The sequence below is a fragment of the Anomaloglossus baeobatrachus genome, chromosome 4 (assembly GCF_048569485.1).
Source record: "Anomaloglossus baeobatrachus isolate aAnoBae1 chromosome 4, aAnoBae1.hap1, whole genome shotgun sequence".
NCBI lineage: Eukaryota > Metazoa > Chordata > Amphibia > Anura > Aromobatidae > Anomaloglossus > Anomaloglossus baeobatrachus.
In genome coordinates, this window is record NC_134356.1 from 635,701,198 (window position 1) to 635,724,009 (window position 22,812).

A 22,812-nucleotide genomic window follows, 5' to 3' on the forward strand; every position below is an offset into this window, starting at 1 on the left:
CTGACGCAACGGATGTGTTTTTCACAGGATTCCTTTCACAGGAATCCTGTGAAAAAACTGATCTGTCGCGTCCGTTACATCCGCTGTGTGTCCGCTTTTTGACGGATCAGTCATGATCTGTTTGTGTTTGGGACAGCCCAGTGGGTGTGCCAAACATGCTGGGCATGCTCAGTAGAGCATGACGGAATCCAGCACCATAAACAAACATTACAAGCTTGACGGATGGCGACGGATTCCTGCGCGGCGCGTTAATTTTGACGGCCAGAAAAATGTTACATTCTGCGTTGTTCCCGCCCAGCGGTCAGTCAAAAGACGACTGACCGCGACGCAGCGGATGCAACGCAAGGTCATCAGTCGCAATCCGCCACTAATACAAGTCTATGGGACACAACTGAATCCGCTAAACTGATCGCGTTGTTTACCATAGCCGCGGATTGTGACTGATACATTTCAACGGAAGTGTGAACCTAGCCTTACCTGCGGAAGTCCCGGCCTCTATCTCCATAGTGGAGGGCCGGGATTTCCGCAGGAATAATTGACATGCAGTTAAGTGCGGCTGCGGGATATCCACAGCATGGACACAGCAATCCCCATTTCCCATAGGATGAGTGTCTGTACTTACTAAAACCTGCGGATTTATCTAGAAAATCCAGATAAATCCACAGGTTTTCCGCGGGTACAGGGTCCCGTGGTCACATAGCCTAATGCTCTACCCCAAAACCCTACACTCACCTTAATAGCCACTGGATACACGGTGGCTCCGATTTCGAAGCTTCCCTTCTTGAACATCATGACGGACGTGTTATTGATGCAGGTTCCTGATAGGAGAGAAAGCGACAGAACGCGAATTGACGACGTCTGCACAAAAAAAAATTAACGGAATTCTTCTGTGTGATTGCCTTTATCTCTTTTCCAAATCCACACTGAAAGCAAAGTAACTCTGCAAATCAACCCCCCACACTGACACCAGTGGAGACGGACAGGGGGGGGGCGCTGTTAGGTGCAAGACATTAAAAAAAAAAAAAAAGACAATGTCTTACCTTCTGGAAAGATTAGGATGGGCAGTTTACTTTTGTCCTGCACGTGATCCGTCAGTCTGGGGGGGAAAGGAATGGGATTGTTACAACAGATTACAATATGAAGGATGAAACGCGTTGGCCACGTTATGTCTTTATGTCACTGGTGCGGGTCCTGGACGCTCAGGACACATACACAAGATTTAATGTTTTATCGCTCTGTAAAGCTGCGCCTCTAGTTAGTAAAGTCCACTGCTTCCATCCATGAGATACCGAAAGACGGAGGGTCGTCTGATACACCGCCAACCTCCTTACACCTTACTGCGCATGTGGTGGTGTCCGAATATCCAGGATCAGCCCAAGTGCAGAGAAAAGTGTCCATCAGTAAGCTCCACATGATCTTACATCTTGTAAGATCTGGACCTTGCCTTCCTTTTGACGCAGGCAGACAGACATACAATACCGTCACATACGGATAGATAAGGGCCAGTTATGTACCGTATTTTTCAGTTTAAAAGACGCATTGGATTATAAGACGCACCCCGAAAAATAATCTGGGTGTCTTACCAAAGGGAGATGGGGGCGGCAGCGGTGGTAGAGCGGGGTTGGGGTTAGGGTAGTGTTTCTCAACTCCAGTCCTCAAGACCCACCAACAGATCATGTTTTCAGGTTTTCCTCAATCAGGCTTTCATTAATGTTGCACAGGTGATTGAATTATTCCTTGTCGAATATTGAGGAAAACCTGAAACCATGATCTGTTGGTGGGTCTTGAGGACTGGAGCTGAGAAGAAGGGAATTTTGTTTACTTACCGTAAATTCCTTTTCTTCTAGCTCCAATTGGGAGACCCAGACAGTGGGTGTATAGCTACTGCCTCTGGAGGCCGCACAAAGAACTACACTTAAAAGTGTAAGGCCCCTCCCCTTCTGGCTATACACCCTCCCGTAGGAGTACGGATTCCTCAGTTTTAGTACCAAAGCAAGAAGGAGGAAAGCCAATAACAGTTTCAAAAACAAATTCAATCCGATAACAAGATCGGAGAACTTAAGAAACAACATGAACAACATGTGCACCCGAAAAACGAAACCCTAAGAACAAATAGGGCGGGTGCTGGGTCTCCCAATTGGAGCTAGAAGAAAAGGAATTTACGGTAAGTAAACAAAATTCCCTTCTTCTTTTTCGCTCCTAATTGGGAGACCCAGACAGTGGGACGTCCAAAAGCAGTCCCTGGGTGGGTAAAAAGATACCACATGAACGGGCTGTCAGACAGCCTCTTCCTACAGGTGGGCCACCGCCGCCTGAAGGACCTGTCTACCTAGGCTGGCATCTGCCGAAGCGTAGGTATGCACTTGATAGTGTTTGGTAAACGTGTGCAGACTCGACCAGGTAGCCGCCTGGCACACTTGCTGAGCCGTAGCCTGATGCCGCAATGCCCAGGACGCACCCACGGCTCTGGTAGAATGGGCCTTCAGTCCAGATGGGATCGGAAGCCCAGCAGAACGGTATGTGTGAAGAATTGGTTCCTTGATCCACCGCGCCAGGGTGGATTTGGAAGCTTGCGTTCCCTTATGCTGACCAGCGACTAGGACAAAGAGCGCATCAGAACGGCGTAGAGACGCCGTGCGAGAAATGTAAATCCTGAGTGCTCTCACCAGGTCCAACAGATGTAAACCCTTTTCAAATTGGTGAACTGGATGCGGACACAAAGATGGCAAAGTGATATCCTGATTGAGATGAAAGGAAGAAACCACCTTGGGAGAAAACTCTGGAATTGGACGCAGTACTACCTTGTCTTGGTGAAACACCAGGAAGGGAGATTTGCAAGATAACGCCGCTAGCTCGGACACTCTTCGAAGAGACGTGACCGCCACAAGAAAAACTACCTTTTGTGAAAGCCGAGAAAGGGGAACCTCTTTCAAAGGCTCGAAAGGCGGCTTCTGGAGAGCAATGAGAACCTTGTTCAGATCCCAGGGTTCCAATGGCCGTCTGTAAGGAGGAACGATATGACAAACTCCTTGGAGAAACGTGCGTACTTTAGAAAGCCGTGCCAAGCGCTTCTGAAAGAATACGGATAGCGCGGAGACTTGACCCTTAAGCGAGCTAAGCGACAAACCTTTTTCCAACCCAGACTGCAGGAAGGAAAGAAAAATTGGCAATGCAAATGGCCAGGGAGAAAACTCTTGAGCCAAGCACCACGCTAAGAATATCTTCCACGTCCTGTGATAGATCTTAGCTGAGGATGGTTTTCTAGCCTGTCTCATTGTGGCAACAACTTCATGAGATAAACCTGAGGCCGCTAGGATCCAGGACTCAATGGCCACACAGTCAGGTTCAGGGCCGCAGAATTCAGATGGAAAAACGGCCCTTGAGACAGCAAATCTGGACGGTCTGGTAGTGTCCACGGTTGGCCTACCGTGAGATGCCACAGATCCGGGTACCACGACCTTCTTGGCCAATCTGGAGCGACGAGTATGGCTCGATGGCAGTCGGACCTGATCTTCCGGAGAACTCTGGGTAACAATGCTAGAGGTGGGAACACATAGGGGAGTCGGAATTGCGACCAATCCTGAACCAAGGCGTCTGCCGCCAGCGCTCGGTGATCGTGAGACCGTGCCATGAAAACTGGGACCTTGTTGTTGTGCCGTGACGCCATCAGATCGACGTCCGGCGTCCCCCAGCGGCAACAGATCTGCTGAAACACGTCCGGGTGAAGGGACCATTCTCCTGCGTCCATGCCCTGGCGACTGAGAAAGTCTGCTTCCCAGTTTTCCACGCCTGGGATGTGAACTGCGGATATGGTGGACGCTCTGCTTTCCACCCACGTCAAAATCCGCTGGACTTCTTGAAAAGCTTGGCGACTGCGTGTTCCCCCTTGGTGGTTGATGTACGCCACCGCCGTGGAATTGTCCGACTGAATCCGAATCTGCTTGCCTTCCAGCCATTGTTGGAAGGCTCGCAGGGCAAGATAGATTGCTCTGATTTCCAGAACATTGATCTGCAGGGTGGACTCTTCCTGAGTCCACGTACCCTGAGCCCTGTGGTGGAGAAACACCGCTCCCCACCCTGATAGGCTCGCATCCGTCGTGACCACTGCCCAGGACGGGGGAAGGAACGACTTTCCCTGTGACAATGAGGTGGGGAGAAGCCACCAACGCAGAGAGTCCTTGGCAGTCTGAGAGAGGGAGACAGTCCTGTCGAGGGACGTCGATTTCCCATCCCATTGGCGTAGAATGTCCCATTGTAGAGGGCGCAGATGAAACTGCGCGAACGGGACTGCCTCCATTGCTGCTACCATCTTTCCTAGGAAATGCATGAGGCGCCTCAGTGAGTGCGACTGGCTCTGAAGGAGAGATTGCACTCCAGTCCGTAGCGAGCACTGCTTGTCCAGTGGAAGCCTCACTATCGCTGAGAGAGTATGAAACTCCATGCCAAGATAAGTCAGAGATTGGGTCGGGGTTAGATGAGACTTTGGAAAGTTGATAATCCACCCGAAACTCTGGAGAGTGTCTAGTGCCACCTTCAGACTGTGTTGGCATGCCTCTTGAGAGGGTGCCTTTATAAGCAGGTCGTCTAGATACGGGATGACCGAGTGACCCTGCGAGTGCAGAACAGCTACTACTGCTGCCATGACTTTGGTGAAGACCCGGGGGGCTGTTGCCAGACCGAAAGGTAACGCTACGAACTGTAGGTGTTCGTCGTGTATGACGAAGCGTAGGAAACGCTGATGCTCTGGTGCAATCGGCACGTGGAGATACGCATCTTTGATATCTATTGATGCTAGAAAATCTCCTTGAGACATTGAGGCTATGACGGAGCGTAGGGATTCCATCCGGAACCTCCTGACTTTTACGTGTCTGTTGAGCAACTTTAGATCCAGGACGGGTCGATACGATCCGTCCTTTTTTGGGACCACAAACAGATTGGAGTAAAAACCGTGACCTTGTTCCTGAAGAGGGACGGAGGTCACCACTCCTTCCGCCTTTAGAGCGGCCACCGCCTGCAACAGAGCATCGGCTCGGTCTGGTGGTGGAGAAGTTCTGAAGAAACGAGTTGGCGGACGAGAACTGAACTCTATCCTGTACCCGTGAGACAGAATATCCCTCACCCAACGGTCTTTGACGCGTGACAGCCAAATGTCGCCAAAGTGGGAAAGCCTCCCACCGACCGCGGGTGTGGGAATCGGAGACCGCAAGTCAGGAGGACGCCGTCTTGGCAACGGTTCCTCCGGCTGTCCTTTTTGGGCGTGACTGAGACCTCCAAGAATCTGAGCGTCTCTGGTCTTTTTGAGTCTTTTTTGACGAGGCGAATTGGGACCTGCCCGGTCCTCGAAAGGACCGATAACCAGACTGACCCTTCCTCTGTTGGGGTTTGTTTTGTCTGTGTTGCGGTAAGGATGAGTCCTTACCCTTGGAGTGTTTGATGATTTTCATCCAAACGCTCTCCAATCAATCGGTCACGAGAAAAAGGCAAATTGGTTAAGCACTTCTTGGAATGAGAATCTGCTTTCCAATGTCTCAACCACAGGGCCCTACGCAAAACAACGGAGTTGGCTGACGCCACTGCCGTGCGGCTTGTAGCGTCAAGAACAGCATTAATCGCGTACGACGCGAATGCCGCCATTTGCGAGGTCAATGGTGCTACCTGCGGGGCAAATGCACGTGTGACTGAGTCGACTCGCGCAAGCCCGGCTGAGATAGCTTGGAGTGCCCATACGGCCGCAAAAGAAGGCGCTAATGACGCTCCAATCGCTTCATAGATGGATTTCAGCCAGAGCTCCATCTGCCTGTCAGTGGCATCTTTAAGTGCCGCTCCATCTTCAACTGCAACCAAGGATCTAGCTGCAAGCCTGGAGATTGGAGGATCCACTTTTGGACACTGGGTCCAACCCTTGACCACCTCTGGGGGAAAAGGGTAGCGTGTATCTTTAAGCCGTTTAGGAAAACGCCTTTCAGGATAAGCGTGGGGTTTCTGGATTGCGTCTCTAAAGTCAGCGTGGTCCAGAAAAGTGCTTAATGTACGCTTAGGGTATCTGAAATGGATTCTCTCGTGCTGCGAAGCTGACTCCTCTACAAGAGGAGCTGGTGGGGAAATATTTAACATCTTATTGATGTTAAATATAAGATCATTAACTATGGCGTCACCATCTGGTGTATCTAGATTGAGAGCGGTCCCAGGATCAGAATCCTGATCAGTTACGTCCGCCTCATCACCCATAGATTCATCTCGCTGGGATCCTGACCATTGAGATGAATGTGAAGGCCCGTCATAGCGAGCCCGCTTAGGCTGCCCGGGGCCATCGTCCGAGTCAGAGTCTTCACCCTGAGGTGTATATGCCCGTCCCGGAGCTTGATTCAGCTGAGGGGGACCAGGGGGCAATGATTGCACAGTGTCCGTGGCCTGAAGTACAGGCCTAGCTCGCAATGTGTCAAGAATTTGTGACATAGTGAGAGACATTCTGTCAGCAAAAGCTGCAAACTCAGTTCCTGTCACCTGGACAGCATTCACAGGTGGTACACCCTGGGTCACGTCCAGCAGAGGTCCCGACTGTGCAAGCGCCGCAGGGGCCGAGCACTGCACACAATGGGGGTCCGTGGAGCCTGCCGGTAGAAAAGTCCCACATGCGGTGCAGGAAGCATATAATGTCTGTGCCTTGGCACCCTTGCGTTTTACGGACGACATGCTGCTGGCTCTCTGCAATGTGAGAGAGTCTATAGCCAAAGGGCGACCAGCGCTATGCAATACAAAGTATTTGTAGAAACAAAATACTAAGAATACTACTGGCACAAGAGGGGGTGAGCCCTGAGGGCTGCTTACCGCCCGCTGAATAGCGGGTAAGAGGCGCAGAATTCCTTGTCTGGGTCTCCCCGGCTCCCCTCTGCAGCTCAGCGTGTCAGCAGGAATGGCTGCCGGCGTCTGTGGAGAGGGGCGGTCCGTGGGAGTTTCCAAACAAAAGTGCGGGAAACAGTGTCCCCTCTGTGCCGATTGTGAGGGCTGGAGTATGTAAAAACGACTCCAGCCCTCGGCGCTGATGCACTGGCCAGCGTCCCGCCCCTCTCCTGACTGGCAGGTCTGGGGGCGGGAACGAACGGAAGCAGGCCGCAAAAGCCGGGGACTCGAGTTATCAGCGCGGCCGCCGTAAAAGCGCGGGCCGCGCTGAAGTCCCCGGCGCACCACAAGTGCCAGCCGCGCCGCAGTCCCAGCGGCCGGCGCGACCGATTCCCAGAAGTGTGCCTGCTTCAGCAAAGCTGAATGAGGCCATGGTACAAGCGCCGTAGCGCTGATGTCCCCCGGCGCACTACAACACCCAGCATGCTGCGGTGTGAGCGCCAAATGCACGGGGACACAGAGTACCTTGAGGAAGCAGGGCCATGTCCCTGATGTACTCCGCTCCATCCAGCATCTTCTCCAGGGGCTGTAGATGGAGCACGGTCTCAGTGCCTGGAGACCAGTAAATCCCACTTCACCCAGAGCCCTGTAAAAAGGGATGGGGAAGGAATCAGCATGTGGGCTCCTGCCGCCGTACCCGCAATGGGTACCTCAACCTTACAAACACCTCCGACATACAGTGGGGTGAGAAGGGAGCATGCTGGGAGCCCTGTATGGGCCCTCTTTTCTTCCATCCGACATAGTCAGCAGCTGCTGCTGACTAAAAACAATGGAGCTATGCGTGCGTGTCTGACCTCCTGCGCACAAAGCTAAAACTGAGGAATCCGTACTCCTACGGGAGGGTGTATAGCCAGAAGGGGAGGGGCCTTACACTTTTAAGTGTAGTTCTTTGTGCGGCCTCCAGAGGCAGTAGCTATACACCCACTGTCTGGGTCTCCCAATTAGGAGCGAAAAAGAAACGCTTGGTTGGGGGGGGGGGGGTAAGGTGGAGTAGGACTATGCTGCGGGCGGTGTAGCAGGCAGGTGTCCCAGTTGCTTGCTGTGGGCGCTGTGAAGCAGGCAACATCCAGAAACTGTTGGTGGTGCGAGTTTCAAAGAAATGGCTCCCGGAGTCAGCGCGTGCACAGTCTGAGCTATCGGCTCAATGACAAGCCAAGGTCTCATCTGCGCATGCACCACCTCCGGGCACCATTTTCTTTAAGTCCTCTGCTGGGAGATCAGTGGACCGGAGGCGTGATGAGATATTGAACTGAGAGCTCTATTTGCGCATGCGCCGACTCCGGGTGCCAATAATTGGAAGCCTACACCGCCGACCTTTTCAGGATGACCCCTGCCCCACCACCCACAGCACAGCGGCCTGAAGCTGGCCGCCCAGTGACTGTAGCCCCAGCACAGCACCCGCAGCACTGCCCCTGCCTCCTGCTACCCATCACCACCACCTCCCTGTAAGCTACATTCGGATTATAAGACGCACCCCTTATTTTCTTCCCAAATTTTTTGGAGGAAAAGTGCTTCTTATAACCCACAAATATGGTAATAGCGTCACAAATGTCCACCAGCACTTGGCCGCCCATCAGACGGGAGATAAGGGCCAGTTATGTATATGGAGGTGGCTTCGACCATCGCTTTTCCCTCATGAAACATGCAGGTAGCAGCGGTGTCACTTTCTCTGCTATCCCCGTACCTTTTAGCCACGAGGTGTCGATCTTTGACTTCTGACCGTTCGAACCAGACGTGTGGACAGGACTTCACCATGGCTCTTTGTATTATTCCCAGTAAGCCACCGTGGACTTGTCCAACCTACAAAAATCGGGAAAAAAAAAAAAAAATGAAGCCCAAATCCAAGGGGTCAGAGCCAACAGCTGCAAACCTACCCAAAAAACGTACCATAGCGTAGTATCCGTCACTGGCCAGGATGATGACGTCTATGGGGGAGGTGTGATTGGCCACACAGATGCCCCCTTTCCTCGGGCGGTTCTCACTGTGAGGAAGAGGAGGACAGAGCGTAAAAAGTCTTACATGTCACAACACTGAGCGGAAAAGTCCAGACAAGGGTTTATGGCCATAAATATGTTGCTACATGCGGATTGCGAGGCCTTTTGTGCATTGGAAGGGTGCAGCACCCTTATTTACCGATGTGTGAAAGAAATAAAAGCCCTTCCATGTAATTGGCAAAATCTGCCATGTCTGAACTTGATCCCCACCACACAGAGCACATAGGGGGGCTGCGTCCTACCTGCCATGATATGTAATGATTGCCGTCAGGGCACGCACGCAGATCCGGTAGCACATCAGGTGCACGTGCTTACTCAGGAACTCCTTGGACCTACAGAAATAAGAAGCATCACAAAACAATACGGACAACAAGAAATAACAAAAAAAAACACAGAAGTGTCCAGCATGGAGATTCCTGAGCTTAGAGGGGTTAAACTGGATTAAGTATAGAGCTCAGCACATGCTGCACTTTACCAATACACCTTCTGTTAATGTGACCTCCTAGACGGCTCTTCACAAGGAGCGCAGCTGCGGGGGAGACGGGCTGCGCTGACGTGACCTCTGCAGGATCAAGAGCCCATCCCCCAACAGCTATAGCAATAAGTATATATATGGGCGGCACGGTGGCTCAGTGGTTAGCACTGCAGTCTTGTGGTAGCTCAGTGGTTAGCACTGCAGCCTTGCAGTGCTGGGGTCCTGGGTTCAAATCCCACCAAAGACATCATCTGCAAGGAGTTTGTATGTTCTCCCTGTGTTTGTGTGAGTTTCCTCCCACACTCCAAAGACATACAGATAGGGAATATAGATTGTGAGCCCCAATGGGGACAGTGATGCCAATGTATGTAAATCGCTGTGGAATTAACAGTGCTATATAAATGAATATATACTATATATATGTGTATATGGATGCTAAACCTTACAGCCTGGCTCTGAGCCGCTCGCTTCTGCATCATTGATGATTTACCAACCACAAGCGCCCATCAGAAAGCGAGAAAGCGTGTGCAGCCAGCAAGCGTCATGCCCCCTCCCTCCATCAGTACTGAACTACGCCAGAGATACCATGTAAAAAGGTTCTCCTCCATCATCATCATCTATCTATCTATATATATATATACACATACATATACACACACATACATACATGATATTATATTTTTTTCTTTTTATACTATGCCTTATTCACCCTCCCTGGGTCCAGTGCGGCTTCCGCCGTGTGTCACTGTCTGCGGCGCTTGTGTTGACGGCACAAGACTGAGCTCCCTGATCAGCTGCAGCGCTGTCAACCTTATGTCAGCACTGCAGACAATAACAGACATTGGGAGCTGCGGTGGAGACTCAGTGATGGACCAGGGAAGGGTGAGTAAAGCATAGTTTTTGGGGGTTTTTTTAAAGCAAACTGCAGCCAGGGGACAGGGGAAGAGCCCATTTATGTAGTTATCCTTTAGCTACCGGCGTAGGTCATGTGAACGGTGGATGCCCGTCCTCTGTGTGTGCACGACTACTGATTATATATATATATATATATATATATATATATATATATATATATATATATATCTTCTGTTCCTATGGACAGGGGCAGCACTCATACACGTGCACCCGCTCTCCATTCCCACGGGATGCTGGATTGTGGTCTCAGCCGTGGGCCGCCCGCCGCCTAGCCCTGTGACAGCTTATGTTGGTGACATCCATCGGCGTAACTTGGAGCTCATGGACCCCAATACAAAACATCCAACAGGGCCCCCACTTATGGAAAGCCTTAAATAGCATTGGTCTTTTTCTCCAGGACAAAGATTTTTGGGGTCCCCTAGGCTCCAGCGACCGGGTACCCCTGCTCCTATTGTAGTGACGCCCCTGGTGGGATCGATCATTTTTCTCAACAGTTCTGTTTTAGTAAAGACTAAAGCAGCTGGAATCAGAGCAAGCGGGAAGTGAGGGTCCGGCTCTTGCTCCAGTATTGGGGGGGGAAGCCCTGCTATGACTATTGGGGTGTAAGCCCAGCTGACCAGAGCCAGTCCGGTAACTGTATCACATACTTACTGGCCATTCGGCAGGTATCCGACTAGTGTAGTGCCAAACACTAAAAGTCCGACCCCGGTGAAAGCCAGAGCAATCCTAAAATGAGACATAGAAGGCCGTCAGCAGTGACCGCGCTCCCCCTCGCTCCGTGTTAGCACTCCCACCACCACACGCACCTGAGCGGCAGCAGGAAGGTGTACCGCACCAGCATACCCAGGCCCCACAGCACCGTGAGCCGCACACTGATGTGCTGGAAGTTGTAGTTGGTTCTGCTCAGCAGGTTCCAGGTCTCCAGCTCCTCCGAGGAGAAGCGCTTGGTCACCTCATCGTCCATGATGCTCTCCATGCCCTGCCGACAGAAGTAGAAGATGTCCGACAGCTCGAACTCTGGCTTGGCGAAGGAGCGGTCGCTGCCCCGCAGGTCCCAGATCCCCTCCTCCAGGGACGTGCTCTCCTTAGCGATGATTCCTGAACATGGTGGAAAAGGAGAAGAAGACCGGAGATGATGGTTACCTGCTTCTGTGTCACAGACCATCACGAATCTAAACGGTGCCACAGTACACGAGGAATCTAAATACTCCTCCACACCCTAGATCAATAGAGATGCAGGCACTGACCCCCTAGACCACCAGGGATGCAAACATTAGCCCCAGACCACCAGGAATCTAAACACTCCTTCACACATAAACTACCCTAAATCAATAAAGATGCAGGCACTGACCCCCTAGACCGCCAGGGATGCAGACGTTAACCTGCTTCTCTGCCCCAGACCACCAGGAGTCTAAACAGTGCCCCAGACCACCAGGAGTCTAAACAGTGCCCCAGACCACCAGGAGTCTAAACAGTGCCCCAGACCACCAGGAGTCTAAACAGTGCCCCAGACCACCAGGAGTCTAAACAGTGCCCCAGACCACCAGGAGTCTAAACAGTGCCCCAGACCACCAGGAGTCTAAACAGTGCCCCAGACCACCAGGAGTCTAAACAGTGCCCCAGACCACCAGGAGTCTAAACAGTGCCCCAGACCACCAGGAGTCTAAACAGTGCCCCAGACCACCAGGAGTCTAAACAGTGCCCCAGACCACCAGGAGTCTAAACAGTGCCCCAGACCACCAGGAGTCTAAACAGTTCCCCAGACCACCAGGAGTCTAAACAGTTCCCCACACCCTAGATCGATAGAGCTGCGGGCACTGACCCCCTATACCACCAGGGATGGAGAGGTTACCTGCTTCTTTGCCCCCGACCACCAGGAATCTAAACAGTGCCCCAGACCACCAAGAATTTAAACAAACCTCCACACCCTAGATCAATAAAGATGCGGGCACTGACCCCCTAGACCACCAGGGATGCAGACGTTACCTGTCTCTTTGCCAGAGACCACCACGAATCTAAACACTCCTCCGCACACAAACTACACTACACCAATAGAGATGCGGGCACTGACCCCCTAGACCACCAGGGATGCAGAGATTACCTGTTTTTGCGCCCGACCACCATGAATCTAAACAGTGCCACAGACCACCAAGAATCTAAACACTCCTCCACATGCAAAATACCCTAGACTGATAGAAAATCGGGCACTGACCCCCTAGACCACCAGGGATGCAGATGTTACCTGCTTCTTTGCCAAGGATACCAGGAATTTAAACACTCTTCCACATGGAAGCTATCCTACATGGATAGAGATATGGGCACTGACCCCCTAAACCACCAGGGACAATAAAACTATTTATACTGTAGGAAGCTATCTGGGCATTACGTGGCATTGCATCCCGCCGCTGTACAACTCATTAATTGGGGTCTATACGTCAATATGCATCCAAAGGATAAGTGACGACTTGTGGGGTCTAATAGCTGGGACCCCCACTACTTCAAAGAATGGGGTTCTGAAACACCTAACAAAAAATGTATCAATGGCCCCAGTTCATTGGCTATGGGCCTGCTGGAGAGAGTGGACGTCATTTTCCAGCAGTACCATAGACCATGAATGGAGTGATGGCAAAAATGTAAGACCACCTCGTCCATGAACACAGGCGAGTGCTGCCCCAAACATGAGACGCTTGTGATGGGTGGGGTCCTACTCAATACTAGCCATAGACTGGCTCAGCGAGTGCCCGGCTGATGACAGGGGGTCCCTCGCTGCAGAAGACGTCAGAGCACCGCAAATAGAAAATGTCAGCAAGCCGGGAAGACGAGGAAGCGTGAGGCCGGCAGAAAGAAGAAACACGAGCAGACGCCACACGTGGAGCAGATGGAGTCAGAGCGACAAAAAAAGGACAGCAACAAGGACCGCGATCCAGTGTCACTGGAAATAGAGGGATGAAGAAGAGCATGGAAACATGGAGCAGCCGGGGAAGCTGTGCAGATAGGGTGTGCACACACAGAGCGGCAGGGGAAGCTGTGCGGACAGCGTGTGCACACACAAAGCGGCAGGGGAAGCTGTGCAGACAGCGTGTGCACACACAGAGCGGCAGGGGAAGCTGTGCAGACAGCGTATGCACACACAGAGCGGCAGGGGAAGCTGTGCAGACAGCGTGTGCACACACAGAGCGGCAGGGGAAGCTGTGCAGACAGCGTGTGCACACACAGAGCGGCAGGGGAAGCTGTGCAGACAGCGTGCGCACACACAGCAGCAGCAGGGGAAGATGTGCAGACAGCGTGTGCACACACAGAGCGGCAGGGGAAGCTGTGCAGACAGCATGCGCGGACACAGAGCGGCAGAGGAAGCTGTGCTGACAGCGTATGCACACACAGAGCGGCAGCAGGGGAAGCTGTGCGAACAGCGTGCGCACACAGAGCGGCAGGGGAAGCTGTGCGGACAGCGTGTGCACACACAGAGCGGCAGGGGAAGCCGTGCGAACAGCGTGTGCACACACAGCGGCAGCAGGGGAAGCTGTGCGAACAGCGTGCGCACACACAGCGGCAGCAGGGGAAGCTGTGCGAACAGCGTGCGCACACACAGCGGCAGCAGGGGAAGCTGTGCGAACAGCGTGCGCACACACAGCGGCAGCAGGGGAAGCTGTGCGAACAGCGTGCGCACACACAGAGCGGCAGCAGGGGAAGCTGTGCGAACAGCGTGCGCACACACAGAGCGGCAGCAGGGGAAGCTGTGCGAACAGCGTGCGCACACACAGAGCGGCAGGGGAAGCTGTGCGGACAGCGTGCGCACACACAGAGCGGCAGGGGAAGCTGTGCGGACAGCGTGCGCACACACAGAGCGGCAGGGGAAGCCGTGCGAACAGCGTGCGCACACACAGCGGCAGCAGGGGAAGCTGTGCGAACAGCGTGCGCACACACAGCGGCAGCAGGGGAAGCTGTGCGAACAGCGTGCGCACACACAGCGGCAGTAGGGGAAGCTGTGCGAACAGCGTGCGCACACACAGCGGCAGCAGGGGAAGCTGTGCGCACAGCGTGCGCACACACAGCGGCAGCAGGGGAAGCTGTGCGAACAGCGTGCGCACACACAGCGGCAGCAGGGGAAGCTGTGCGAACAGCGTGCGCACACACAGAGCGGCAGGGGAAGCTGTGCGCACACACAGCGGCAGGGGAAGCTGTGCGGACAGTGTGTGCGCACACAGCGGCAGGGGAAGCTGTGCGGACAGTGTGTGCCGACACCTACCATTGGTGAGGGGCTTGTAGAGTGTGTGACTGTTCTCCTTCACTCCTCTCTCAATCCGCAGAGTGGCCCACTGCAAAACAACAAGCCGGCGTCACACATGGAAACAGAACCACGGACATCACATGGCATTATCCAGACCAGCCAAGCTGACGGGGTGAGGACACCTCGCTGCTCTATGGGGGGGGGGGGGTCTCCTGACGGGATGGGCTCACAGGGGTATTCCCAACTCCGTCCTGTATGGGGCAGAGGGGCTTGCACTCTGCGTCCGCTCCATTCGTTGTCTATGGGACTGCGGAGCACAGGCTCAGCTATTTCCAGCAGTCCCATACACAATGATTGCTCCGCAGGCAGAGTCTGCTCATTGAGGATGGGGCTGCAGGTTCCCATTCTGGGGTCCCAACAGTTGGACACCCAACAATCAGCAGGTTATTCCCCATCAGTTTACTAGAGGATAACTTGCTTTTGGGGCAATATCCCTTTAGCAGTTATTAATTAATGTAAAGCAAGTAAGATATGTAATGGCGTTACACTCCGGAGCTGCAATCCAAATTCTGCCAGACAGAAATAACATCTCCAGCATTTCTCTGACGCTCAGTGCCTCGCTCAGGGGATTTGCATTCTGCGAAGTGTTGTTTCTGTATTAGACGAAGTACAACAATGTGATATAGGAAAAAGTAACTGCGATTACGTTACAGGAGGCGGCGACATCGTGAGGGACACAAGGCATCAGCCTGTGTACAGTGCCCATACACAGCTGGAAGAATAAGGAATGCAGCTCTGAGGTGAAATGCTGGTTATAACCGATGATCACCACTAGATACTTAATGCATTATATGTACACTGACTCCACCAGCAGAATAGTGAGTGCAGCTCTGGAGTATAATACAGGATGTAACTCAGGATCAGTACAGAATCATTAATGTATGTGTACACAGAGACTGCACCAGTAAACTACTGAATGCAGCTCTGGAGTATTTTACATCATATAACTCAGGATAGTAATGTATGTACACAGTGACTGCAGCTCTGGAGTATAATACAGGATTTAACTCAGGATCAGTAATGTATGTATATAGTGACTCCACCAGCAGAATAGTGAGTGCAGCTCTGGAGTACGATACAGGATATAACTCAGGATCAGTAGAGGGTAAGTAATGTATGTAAACAATGACTTCACCAGCAGAATAGGGATTGCAGCTCTGGAGGATAATACAGGAGGTAACTCATGATCAGTACAGAATAAGTAATGTAATGTATGTACAGACTGACTCCACCAGCAAAATAGTGAGTGCAGCTCTGGAGTATAATACAGGATGTAACTAAGGATCAGTAATGTAATGTATGTATACAGTGACTCCACTAGCAGAATAGTGAGCGCAGCTCTGGAGTATAATACAGGAGGTAACTCAGGATCAGTAATGTAATGGATGTACACAGTGACTCCACCAGCAGAATAGTGAGTGCAGCTGTGGAGTATAAGACATTACATTACTGATCCTGCGTTACATACTGTATTATTCTCCAGAGCTACACTCATTATTCTGCTCATGGAGTCACTGTGTACATACATTACTGATCCTGAGTTACATCCTGTCTGTACAGAGTGACTCCATGAGCAGAATAGTGAGTGCAGCTCTGGAGTATAATACCGGTTTTAGTGACTGAGCTCATGTTACATCCCCTTTAATTACTAGGCTTTCAACAGTAAATAGTAATAAGGCGACGTGCGTTTTAATTATACTGTATTATAACAACAATAAAGACAACTCACTGTGAAAATTCGGAGCAAGATTTTCACATACAGCCGGCGGATGCCAAACGACACCCCAAATATTGCAGGGACGATGATGAAGACGAGCAGGAGGGTGATCCACAGGGTGACAGACAGGCCCAGGAGGTTACATAACAAGCTGTCAAAGGGGAGCAGGGCGCTCATGATGTGATACGGCTGATAGCGGCGCTGACCCGATAAGAGAAATCCCAGAAACCCCCGACACCTCAGGATCTGTTACTTCCTTGTACCCCGCGGCAGGAGACGAGGCAGAGGCGACATAACGGGGGCAGCGCTTCACAAATGGCTTTTTAGTTTGATTTTCCAACGCTTTGTCAGTGGTGCCAGCGTTGCGGCGTCCGTCCCTGGCAGTGCCCGCTCGCAGATTTCATATGCCCGGCGTCTCTACCCAACCAGGTAATGGATTTGTGCAGCAATGGTGACAGCGATCCTCCATCCACGCTCATCTGTGATGCCCACGCTCAGACCTTATATCCGTGGTACCCGCACTCACTGTCTGCTCTCCAGTCCAGTCTTAACTGAGCCCGGCCTGGCACAGGCATCTCTTGGTGGTCAGGGTCTGGGAGGGCTCAGATACTCCCCTCACTGGGCATACGCCGGCTCCGGCCGTGCCCCCGACCTTCTCCTCCTCCTCCTGGGCAGGAATGCAAGATGCAAGTGCCAGCCTGCGGAGACAGACACAGACAGCCGGATAAAGGATGGCAGCCAAGACTCAGGGTCAGAAAGGAGAGAAAGAGGAAAAGCCACGAAAGAGGGGAGGAGTGGAAAAGTCAGCACAGGAAAGTATGTGCGGGTCACGCTGCCATGTGCTGCGCCATCCACAGAGACACACGTCACATCACACAGCAACCAGCATCAGCACAACACACAGACCCTACCGAGGGGGGAGAGTGTCTGTGTGTGTGTATGGGGGGGTACATACACTGTCTCCCCCAGTCGTGTGTGTGTGTGTGTGTGTGTGTGTGTGTGTGTGTGTGTGTGTGTGTGTGTGTGTGTGTGTGTGTGTGTGTTACATACACACACACACGACAGGGGGAGACAGTGTATGTACCCCCCCATACACACACACCCACACACACACACACACACACACACACACACACACACACACACACACGACTGGGGGAGACAGTGTATGTACACACCACACACGCACGACTGGGGGAGGCAGTGTATGTACACACCACACACGCACGACTGGGGGAGGCAGTGTATGTACACACCACACACGCACGACTGGGGGAGGCAGTGTATGTACACACCACACACGCACGACTGGGGGAGGCAGTGTATGTACACACCACACACGCACGACTGGGGGAGGCAGTGTATGTACACACCACACACGCACGACTGGGGGAGGCAGTGTATGTACACACCACACACGCACGACTGGGGGAGGCAGTGTATGTACACACCACACACGCACGACTGGGGGAGGCAGTGTATGTACACACCACACACGCACGACTGGGGGAGGCAGTGTATGTACACACCACACACGCACGACTGGGGGAGGCAGTGTATGTACACACCACACACGCACGACTGGGGGAGGCAGTGTATGTACACACCACACACGCACGACTGGGGGAGGCAGTGTATGTACACACCACACACGCACGACTGGGGGAGGCAGTGTATGTACACACCACACACGCACGACTGGGGGAGGCAGTGTATGTACACACCACACACGCACGACTGGGGGAGGCAGTGTATGTACGCACCACACACACACACGACTGGGGGAGACAGTGTATGTACACACCACACACACACGACTGGGGGAGACAGTGTATGTACACACCACACACGCACGACTGGGGGAGACAGTGTATGTACACACCACACACGCACGACTGGGGGAGGCAGTGTATGTACACACCACACACGCACGACTGGGGGAGGCAGTGTATGTACACACCACACACGCACGACTGGGGGAGGCAGTGTATGTACACACCACACACGCACGACTGGGGGAGGCAGTGTATGTACACACCACACACGCACGACTGGGGGAGGCAGTGTATGTACACACCACACACGCACGACTGGGGGAGGCAGTGTATGTACGCACCACACACACACACGACTGGGGGAGACAGTGTATGTACACACCACACACACACGACTGGGGGAGACAGTGTATGTACACACCACACACGCACGACTGGGGGAGACAGTGTATGTACACACCACACACGCACGACTGGGGGAGACAGTGTATGTACACACCACACACGCACGACTGGGGGAGGCAGTGTATGTACACACCACACACGCACGACTGGGGGAGGCAGTGTATGTACACACCACACACGCACGACTGGGGGAGGCAGTGTATGTACACACCACACACGCACGACTGGGGGAGGCAGTGTATGTACACACCACACACGCACGACTGGGGGAGGCAGTGTATGTACACACCACACACGCACGACTGGGGGAGGCAGTGTATGTACACACCACACACGCACGACTGGGGGAGGCAGTGTATGTACGCACCACACACACACACGACTGGGGGAGACAGTGTATGTACACACCACACACACACGACTGGGGGAGACAGTGTATGTACACACCACACACACGCACGACTGGGGGAGACAGTGTATGTACACACCACACACGCACGACTGGGGGAGACAGTGTATGTACACACCACACACGCACGACTGGGGGAGACAGTGTATGTACACACCACACACACACACACACACGACTGGGGGAGACAGTGTATGTACACACCACACACACACACACACGACTGGGGGAGACAGTGTATGTACACACCACACACACACACACACGACTGGGGGAGACAGTGTATGTACACACCACACACACACACACGCACACGCACGACTGGGGGAGACAGTGTATGTACACACCACACACACGCACGACTGGGGGAGACAGTGTATGTACACACCACACACGCACGACTGGGGGAGACAGTGTATGTACACACCACACACACACACGACTGGGGGAGACAGTGTATGTACACACCACACACACACACACACGACTGGGGGAGACAGTGTATGTACACACCACACACACGCACGACTGGGGGAGGCAGTGTATGTACACACCACACACGCACGACTGGGGGAGACAGTGTATGTACACCCCTCCCCACACAAAACACACACACACACACACACACGATGGGGGAGATAATGTATGTACCTCACCACACACACAGCCTCCATATAGGCCACTGAATCAATAAAAAAACAAAACAAAAAAAAACCAAAACCTTTCTTAAAGGGATTGTCCAGGACTTCTATAATGGTGACCTATGGTGCCCAGGGACAGCTCCAGAAAGTGCAAATGCGGCTGCCACAAAGCTGATCGGTGGGGAGGGGGGCTGCCTTACCGAGAAGTTATCAATAGTGAGGAGTGAAGAAATTCACAAGACCCTGATCCACCGTCCAGGTCAGAAGCCCGTGGCATGGCGGGCACTACACCGTGGCATTGCGGGCACAATTTCCGCTAGTCCTTATTCCCACTTCACCACTTTTGATAAGTTGCTTTGGCGTAATGCGTGTGCTCGTCACATTACCCGGCCGCCTGTGATCACCAGGGCTTCTCCATCCACAGATTACCATTGAGGGAGCTGGGACAGGATCCAGCAAATGTAATCACTCATCTCTTTATAAGACCTGGACAAGTCCTTTAAAGGGAATCTGTCAGCAGGTTTTTGCTCCCCAATCTGAGAGCAGCATAATGTAGAGACAGAGACCCTGATTCCAGCGATGTGTCACTTACTGAGCTTTTTGTTGTCATTTCGATAAAATCACTCTTTTCTCTGCTGCAGATCTAGCAGTTATACAGAGCTCATGAATATGCTGGACTACCTGCAGCACGCCAAGTAGTCCTGTAATGATAATCTCCTGCTGATTAAACAAGTGATTATATCAAAATGCCAGTAAAAAGCCCAGTAAGTGACATATCGCTGGAATCAGGGTCTCTGCCCTAACACTATGCTGCTTTCAGATTAGGTGGTTAAGAGGGAACCTGTCACCAGAATAGCTGATCTGAGCACATGACACAGAACCAAGCTGCGGCCTCAGAGAAGACAAATATAAAACACCCGAGAGCAAAGCGCGAGAGCCGAGGCACCCGGATCTGCTGACAAGTTCCCTTTAACCCCTGGTGAAAAGTGCCAGCTCAGGATCCCACAGATGTGACTGCAGACGCTCTTCTCTGATCTCCGTCTTTTAACCCCTTAAGTGCTGCAGTCAAAAATGACCATGACATCTAAGCAGTTAGAGGGAGGGGACGGTGCAGAGGGGTTTTGTTGATGGCCCCCAGTGTGACCCTGAGAGTCAGAACGACCCAGTAGAGCAGAATGGCGCTAGGACCCGGAGAAGACGGTAATCGGGGAGCGTAGGAACACACCGACACTGCGGTGTACACTCACAGGTTACCCCAGAAAATATGAAGTTATTTATCCAGAGCAATCTAAAAAATCTGCAGGGGGGGGGCAATATTATAATTTTTTACAAAATAAATAAAATAACCTTGCTCATCCTATTGTTTTTAATCCCTATTTTTAATCCCATAAAGATGGGGGGAGGGGTCCCTTTCTATCAAGCTACGATCACTCAACAACCAAAGGGTTAAATCTCAGCGTGTACATGCCCAAAGGCAACACAATGGGTCAGAAATAGGATAAATCACTTTCAGGGTTACCCTAGTGAGCAATGTAGAAAAAAAAAAAAGTGAGTGGTGACTGGGCAGCACAGCTTTAGCCCTCCTGAGCTCTGATCTCGCAGCTTTTTAACCATTTAATTGCTGCTGTCCATCTCTACCAGTGGCATTTATGTAGCGCTGAGTGCGTGCCACAGCCATCCATGTGCCCATTGATACCCCCAGATGCCAGGGCCCCGTCACAACCATCTCGGCAGTGTATAAAAAAAAGTGACTGCAGGTTCCTGGGTACTCAAAGATATAATAAAAATAAATTTACAAAAATGCTTTAAAAAAAAAAAAAAATAATATTACATTTATTTAGTATTTTATAAGTCAGAATCTTGCAATTCTCAAAAAAAAATTAAAAAAATAAATAAATATATATTTTTTTACTGAGAACTGCAAGATTCTGACTTGTATATATAAAAAATAAATAATATTTATTTTAATTTTTTTTACTCAGAATTGCAAAATTATAAATTAAAAAAATATAATTTATTTTACTTTTTTTTTACTGAGAACTGCAAGATTCTGACAAAAAAATTTTTTTTTTTTTTTACTCAATTGCAAAATTATAAAAATATATATATACACACACACACATATGTACATATATATATATATATACACACACACATATATATATATATATATATATATATATATATATATATATATATATATATATATATAATTTTGCAATTCCGAATAAAAATTAAATAAATATATTTTTGTCAGAATCTTGCAGTTCTCAGTAAAAAAAAATTATATATATATATATTATATATATAAAATTTATTATTTTTTATAATTTTGCAATTCCGAGTAAAAAAAAATGAAAAATAAAATATAATTTTTTTGCCAGAATCTTGCAGTTCTCAGTAAAAAAAAATAAAAAAAAAAATTAAACAATAGAGGAAAAAAAACAGAAAACAAAAGACTGATGAAGGGGGGTGGAAGGAACAATAGCAAAAATAAAGGAAAGAGGACAAAAAAATTGTCTGGTAGGGAAGGGGTTACTGACTTCCCCTCACTGCCGGGGAGAGTTGGGGTTTCAGCCTTTGGATAACGCTATTGGATGGGCCAGGAATGTTTATCATAGGGACAGAACCCTTTAAAAGTTCCTGTTGCCGGGGATGAGCCGAGCGCTGTGATTGGCTGCCGGGGGCAGTGGTCTGATCTGTGGGCAGCTGCACATGGCACAGCGCTGACAATGGGCAGAACAGGCCACATCTGACGTCATCCCTCAAACTGACCACGTGTGACGTCACCGCTTCACACACCGCACGGGTATACATAGATAACACACAAGCTCTTACGTCACACACTGACAAAGCGCCACACACGGAGCCGCCAGAGCGCGCTCACTCCCGGCCTCCTCCTCCGCTTCTCCTCCGCCTCACACCCCCGCCGGTATAACACTGCAGCCGAACCTGGTGTCCGCTTCTTACCCTCTCGTCTTCGTTCCCGACCTTTGCGCGCTCCCCCCGTTCACAGACTCTACGATAACGTCACGACGTAGCTCGGGGGCGCGCACGGTCTGAAAACGATAGAGAGGTTTGTAGGTGAGACTTGAGCATTGTCGCCACCTGGTGGAAACATTAAGTTAACACACCGACCATACAAAGTGCGGCTTCCAAATGTTGAACAGTGGGCAGCATGGTGGCTCAGTGGTTACTACTGTACAGTGGGCAGCAAGAAGGCTCAGTAGTTAGCACTGAGGGAAGCACGGTAGCTCAATGGTTACTACTGTACAGTGGGCAGCACGGAGGAT

At 51.3% G+C, this 22,812-nt stretch overlaps 1 protein-coding gene across 2 annotated transcripts in view; it reads right to left on the reverse strand.

Annotated features, from left to right (window-relative positions):
* Nucleotides 1-22,571, reverse strand: part of GPAT4 (glycerol-3-phosphate acyltransferase 4) — a 32,879-nt gene extending 10,308 nt beyond the window's left edge. The window contains exons 1-10 of one of the 2 annotated variants that reach the window (XM_075346415.1): nt 22,490-22,571; nt 16,302-16,987; nt 14,531-14,600; nt 11,091-11,382; nt 10,936-11,010; nt 9,137-9,226; nt 8,788-8,881; nt 8,585-8,700; nt 1,041-1,096; nt 733-818 (exon numbers count right to left, since the gene is read on the reverse strand). In XM_075346415.1, the coding sequence (XP_075202530.1) occupies nt 733-818; nt 1,041-1,096; nt 8,585-8,700; nt 8,788-8,881; nt 9,137-9,226; nt 10,936-11,010; nt 11,091-11,382; nt 14,531-14,600; nt 16,302-16,466 (1,044 nt within the window). In that variant the 5' untranslated portion in view covers nt 16,467-16,987; nt 22,490-22,571. Of the gene's footprint in view, nt 1-732; nt 819-1,040; nt 1,097-8,584; nt 8,701-8,787; nt 8,882-9,136; nt 9,227-10,935; nt 11,011-11,090; nt 11,383-14,530; nt 14,601-16,301; nt 16,988-22,357; nt 22,447-22,489 lie in introns of those variants that run through there. The other variant, XM_075346416.1, reaches the window with a different exon arrangement.
* Between the last annotated feature and the right edge of the window lie 241 nt (nt 22,572-22,812).